Genomic DNA, 6,000 nt, shown 5'->3' with positions numbered 1-6,000 from the left:
GTGGGCTGCAGTCCATGGGGTCGCGAAGAGTTGGGCACAACTGAGCGACTTCACTTTCACTTTTCACTTTCATGCATTGGAGAAGGAAATGGCGACCCACTCCAGTGTTCTTGCCTGGAGAATCCCAGGGACGGCGGAGCCTGGTGGGCTGCCGTCTATGGGGTCACACAGAGTCGGACACGACTGACTCGACTTAGCAGCAGCAGCAGCAGCAGCAGTCATTGACTGGAAGGTTTGAGCTCCAGAAAGTGAAAGTGAAAGTTGCTCAGTTTTGTCCTACTCTTTGAGAGCCCATGGACTATACAGTCCATGAAATTCTCCAGGCCAGAATACTGGAGTGGGTAGCCTTTCCCTTAGTCCAGGGGATCTTCCCAACCCAGGGACGGGGTCCACGTCTCCCGCATTGCGGATGGATTCTTTACCAGCTGAGCCGCAAGAGAAGTCCAGGAATGCTAGAGTGGGTGGCCTATCCCTTCCCCAGATCTTCCCGACCCAGGAATCGAACTGGGGTCTCCTGCACTGCAGGCGGATTCCTTACCAGCTGAGCTATCAGGGAAGCCCCTGGACTCCAGAACCAGGGTCCAGAGTCTTCAGACTCCCACTCTGCTCCAATTCTTCCCCTCCGTCTACTGCTAACACAACCACCAAACAGATGTAGATGTGACCTCGGGAAATCAAAAGGTTCTAGCGAGCAGGTCATTCAAAATCTTATCAGATGAACTTCTGTCCAGTTTATGTGAAGGAGTGCGGTAAAGAGTGGGTTCTGCTTTATTACTATAGCTCATTAGTGAATCCTAACCATACTCTCCCTTAGGTCCCTTTTCCATCTCAGTCTGGTTCTCATCTCCTTAGAAAGAAAAATGGGATCTTTAAATTCACTCAGTTCATGTTGGGAAGAGGCAAAAATCAGGGTGTCATTAGTACTCCGCTGGAGGAGTCTTTCAGCAGCACAGTCTAGGAGAGGCATTTATGTCTCGTCTTTCCCTGGCTGGACATATTCTAGCTCGTGTTTTGCTCTTCCTATAAATATGAGAGAAAAATAAAAGACACTATTCAGCTTCCTTTGTTTGAAAAGTTTGGCATTTCAGAGGTTTCCTTGAAGTGAAGGGGGGGGGAGGTCCTCATTTGTAACCAGCTTTGCCATGAACGGAAATCAATCTGAATGTCCTATTGTGCTGGTTTTTTTTTTTTTTTTTTCTTTTCTCACAGCCTGAAATGGCCTTTGCCAAGTTTTCAAGCTGAATCTGAAAGACCCTCTCTCATTTTCCGCTCCCTGCCTCCAACCTCATTGAACCTTCGCAGAGATTTCTCAGGCAGAAGGGCTGCGCTGCGAGGACCGAGAGGAACGCGACCTACCCCGCTAACCCAGTGGCCCGAGCCAATCACAACGAGGATTGGAACCTCCCGAGCCTCCCGCCCCGCTGCCTTCCCATCCCCTGCCCCTTCAACAACCTCCGGGAAAGAGGGACGCCGGAGCGATGTGTTTGCAATTCAAATCCTTGGCTTTCTGCCAGCCTCTTTTCTAAATAAAAAGGCAGGAGCTGCGGTGAGGTGCAAAGGGGTCTTTGGAATTGCAGTGGCCCTGCGATCCGGAGATCCCCGTTTCCGCCGCTTTTATCTGCTTCTGAAGCAAACGGGCAAGGATGGTGGAGGCTTTCTGTGCTACCTGGAAGCTGACGGAGAGTCAGAACTTCGATGAGTACATGAAGGCGCTTGGTAGGTAAAACTAAGATGTGCTGTTCTCTTCTTAAACCTGCAGCTTCAGATACTCGCGGATTCCTTTTTTCACCCATCCGATTAGCAAGAGACAAAAGCAGATCCCATTGTCATAATCACGTGCCGTGCTGATTTTAAAAAACCATTTTCCACGGAAGGGCTTTTTAAATCTGGCATTTGTCCGCTTTCTTGCCTAGGGCCAAGTATTCTGTGAAGATTGTGAAGCTTCTGTGCCTTTTCAGCTTTCTTTCCAGCATCCTCTTATTTATGCTTCCAAATTGGCAATCCACAGATGACTAAGGCTCAGTAGTCGTCCAGCATAACTGATGGGCTAAACGTACTCTAATGAAACTTACACTTTACGACCTGGATTCCAGAATAGGAAAGTGGATTCCTGCTTGATGAGCTATTTTGGAAGTTGCCACCAACTGTATCGCTTCTTTTTACTATTTTAGGTGTGGGCTTTGCCACTAGGCAGGTGGGCAATGTGACTAAGCCGACAGTGGTCATCAGTCAGGAGGGGGACAGAGTGGTGATCAGGACTCAAAGCACATTCAAGAACACAGAGATTAGTTTCCACCTGGGAGAAGAGTTTGATGAAACCACTGCAGACGACAGAAACTGTAAGGTAAGGAGCACTCCTTCCTCTGGGGTGGGGAGGGGAGGAGAGAATAACTTTTGTTTTTGTTTTTCCTAGATGATGGGAAGTGGAAAATGTTCTCAGTATTTCACTTCAGAGAGAAAGACCCAGGGTTAATTTTGCATTCTAGTGTCCCATAGCTTATGTTCTGAATAATGGGCAGCTACCATAGCTCAAATCTCCAATCTGTTTCTTTACCACGTATTTCTCATTTTGCATCAAATCTGTATTTCAGAAAGTATTTCATGGTGTTCATTTAAAAGAAAGATTGTACTTTGTTTAATCTCTCTTTTGCCTCAAGTTGGCTTAATCAAGTTTACCTCATTCTAAGACCCTGTTTAAAGGAGTAGGATGATTCTTCAGAAAGCACTAGTTTAGGATTTTTATTTCTGATAGTTTATGTGCCTGATAATTTGTGCATCTAAATGTACACATTTCAATCGAATTATCATTTATTAGAGTTTTCTCAGAGTTTTAACTCTGGAAGCAACAGAGGAAATGGTACTACTGTGATAATTAATTGATCACTATTTGTTCAACCATTACTCTTTGAAAAACCAATCTGTTTGACTTCCATATCAGAAATCTGATCTGTACCTATTGCTATGTTCTCCATTTTGTTGGTGGTCTCAGTCTGTTGTTAGCCTGGATGGAGACAAACTTGTTCATGTACAGAAATGGGATGGCAAAGAAACAAATTTTGTGAGAGAGATTAAGGATGGCAAAATGGTCATGGTAAGTAGAGCAATCCCCATTCCTGCTTCTCCTCCTGCCCCCACTGCCCTTCAAATTTCCCATTTCCTTCCTTGTCCCTCTTTCCCTCCTTTTCTCCCATCTTTCCTTTTTTAATAACATTAAGTCACTAGCAAGGATATTTAATCATGTGAAATTTTTTATATTTTAGTTTATAAAAGTTTTACAAGTTCAGTACAGATAATTTAGAATATAACAGGAAAATGTAACAAAAATATAAAATTCCCTTCTACTGCCCCCTCAGAGAGAACTATTTTGATATTACTTCCCTCCAGTCCTTTTTAATTTTATGATGCCTTTAAAATATGTCTATTAAATACCAGATAGTCTTGTAAAAATTATAAAATAGAAAATAGGTGAAAAATAATGTATCTAATTGTGGAGTAGCATCATAAACTGGGGAAAATGTTTTATCCTCATCTAGCACCCTAGACACTTTTTGGGGTGAGTTGAGTAATGGATGACATTGAAGAAGTCAATACATCATTTTGGATTTTTTCTTGGATGGGAGTTGCTTTATGTATTTCTTCTGAGATAACAGCAGGATGGGTTTTTTGGTTTTGTTACTTAAGACTATTGACTAGTTTTCTTCTCCTTCCCTTGACTACCAGCTGTTCTAGGTTCAGATAGAGGACTTACATATTCACATTTTTTTCCTGGGTGGAAGTGGGGGTGGGGAGCAGAGGGACAGTTTTCCTTTCACGTTGATGAATATTTGGCCACATTTTTCTGCAGTGATCATCATCACCAAAAAGAGAGAGAGAGCGCGCGATTCATTTATAAAAGACTCAATTGGAAGTTCTCCAGTTCTCCTTTATGCTTTTTTTCTTCGTTTTTTTTTTTCCCTGAAGACAAAAAAGTAGATAGTTCAGCTTTGGTATATATGACTGTGATCAGGCATGACTGAGTTAAAAAAAGGAAATGAAAGTAATGGGTGACAAGGGCATGCTATCCTCTTGAAAATCACAGGACTACATGAAAATGATGAACACTAAAAAAACACTAAATTTTGTAAAGAGGATTTATAGCAATTCTTCAAGTTGGATTTGATGCAAGAGCCCACGGTGCACATTATAGCTACATAACCACCAAGTTTCACATAGACTAAAGCGCGACAGTCAAAGCACTGAGAACATTTGTACGTTTACCTTTTCCTGCTTTTGGACCAAGTCATTGCAAATACCATTTGTCTAAAAACTTCAAAATTTATCTAGGTCATGAATTGTAAACTATTATGAGAACCTACTATAAATTTTATGCACTTTTAAAAGAGAGAGCTAAAATGCTCCAATTACCCTGATAATTTAAGGCAAAAGGAATTCTTTTGACCTGAATCTAGATAGTTAATCTAAGTTTTTTTTCATATTTCTTTCAGAGATATGAACTATGTATACATGTCACTCACTCAATAAATATCGGGGTTTCTTTTTAGAAAATGAAGATGTGGAAAAAAAATGAAAATGTTTTTATACAACATTTAGGGCTTCCCCAGTGGCTCAGCTTTAGATATTCTGCCTGTAAGGTAGGAGATGCAGGAGACGTGGGTTCGATCCTTGGATTGAAAAGATCCCCCGGAGGAGGAAATGGCAACTCACTCCAGTATTCTTGCCTGGGAAAATCCCATGGACAGAGGAGCCTGGTGGGCTACAGGCCATAGAGCTGCAAAGAGTTGGACATGACTGAGCATTCAACATTTAATGTTTGTAAATGCCATTATTCTTTTGTATAATACTTAAATCATATAGATGATAATCTTTAAGATAATAATATGATAATGTTTAAAATGATAATCAGTAGGTACAACCACTGATGTACCTGTGTAAGATTTGGTTATCTTTTGGAATCTTTCAGACTCTTACTTTTGGCGATGTGGTTGCTGTTCGCCATTATGAGAAGGCGTAGAAAACATCCTGACCTGGGGCTGGAGAAGCTCTACAATATTTCTGTTTACTCAAGTCTCAGTGTTAAACTGCTATTACAGTGCGGCTGATCACTAATTAGAAGGTTATCTTGGTGTGGAGGTGGAAAATGATGACTTTAAACCTTGTTTTAAAAACTTGTTGCTGCAAGCAATCAAAGCTATCTTTGATCTGCAAATTTATCACATTTTATAATTCACGTTAAATTTTTAAGCTACTGTTTTTAAAATCAAGAAGGGAATATGTGCTATAATTTCCACTGGAATGCAAATCAAATTGGAATAAAAAAATCTTACACCCGTGAGAAATGTGTTGCTGTTTTTAATATCACTCACTAATCTGGCTGGGAATTGTATATTAGAAAGTTTTAAGTAAAATAGCCTTTTTTTTTTTTTTCTGGTATAACATTAGGCTGGGGAAGTTAGCACTTTGCTTAAAATACTAATTTAAAATATAAGCAATGTGTAAAGTAGATAGCTAGTGGGAAACTGCTATATAACACAGGGAACTCAGCCTGGTACTCTGTGCTGGCCTAAAGGGGTGGGATGGGAGCAGGTAGGAGGGAGGCTCAAGAGGGAGAGGAAATATATATATAGTTATGATTGACTGCAGTTGTTGTACAGCAGAAACCAACACAACACTGTAAAATAATTATCCAATTAAAAGAAAATCAGAAGCCTAGGGAAATGTGGAAAATGTTTGGGTTGGAACTTCCATAGACAATTTGGCTAGGATCCAAAGGAGATTTGTTATGGTGAGCTGAGCTGCACAAATGACCTCTTGATACTAAAAACAGGTAGTCTGAAGAGGCAAGCTGATATACATGAAAATGCCTTATTAAAAAGTAAATATAATCAAAGTCTCATATAATCAAAATGTCATGTAATTTCAAGTTTCTTATTGAAAGGTAGATAGAAACAGGCAATGAATTTTATCCCAGACCATAAAGATATGTCTCCAGGCAAGTACACT

The 6,000-nt window shown here is 40.7% G+C and overlaps 1 protein-coding gene across 1 annotated transcript; it reads left to right on the top strand.

The window, feature by feature from the left end:
• Positions 1–1,266: 1,266 nt before the first annotated feature.
• Positions 1,267–5,332, top strand: FABP7 (fatty acid binding protein 7). Its single transcript, XM_040239013.1, has 4 exons — positions 1,267–1,716; positions 2,172–2,344; positions 2,990–3,091; positions 4,961–5,332. Exons 1-4 carry the CDS (start codon positions 1,644–1,646, stop codon positions 5,009–5,011), a joined length of 399 nt encoding a protein of 132 aa, XP_040094947.1. The 5' UTR covers positions 1,267–1,643; the 3' UTR covers positions 5,012–5,332.
• Positions 5,333–6,000: the final 668 nt, after the last annotated feature.

The sequence above is a fragment of the Oryx dammah genome, unplaced genomic scaffold (genome assembly GCF_014754425.2).
Source record: "Oryx dammah isolate SB20612 unplaced genomic scaffold, SCBI_Odam_1.1 HiC_scaffold_4, whole genome shotgun sequence".
NCBI lineage: Eukaryota > Metazoa > Chordata > Mammalia > Artiodactyla > Bovidae > Oryx > Oryx dammah.
The sequence above is the reverse complement of the archived record's forward strand: the minus strand, read 5'-3'. Positions and strand labels throughout refer to the sequence as shown.

Bases quoted from the DNA above. Each gene is read 5' to 3' on its own strand.
- FABP7 (XM_040239013.1), top strand. From the start codon at position 1,644: ATGGTGGAGGCTTTCTGTGCTACCTGGAAGCTGACGGAGAGTCAGAAC. The intron at 1,717-2,171 runs GTAGGTAAAACT...TTACTATTTTAG, and splicing joins TGAGTACATGAAGGCGCTTG to GTGTGGGCTTTGCCACTAGG. The intron at 2,345-2,989 runs GTAAGGAGCACT...TGGTGGTCTCAG, and splicing joins CAGACGACAGAAACTGTAAG to TCTGTTGTTAGCCTGGATGG.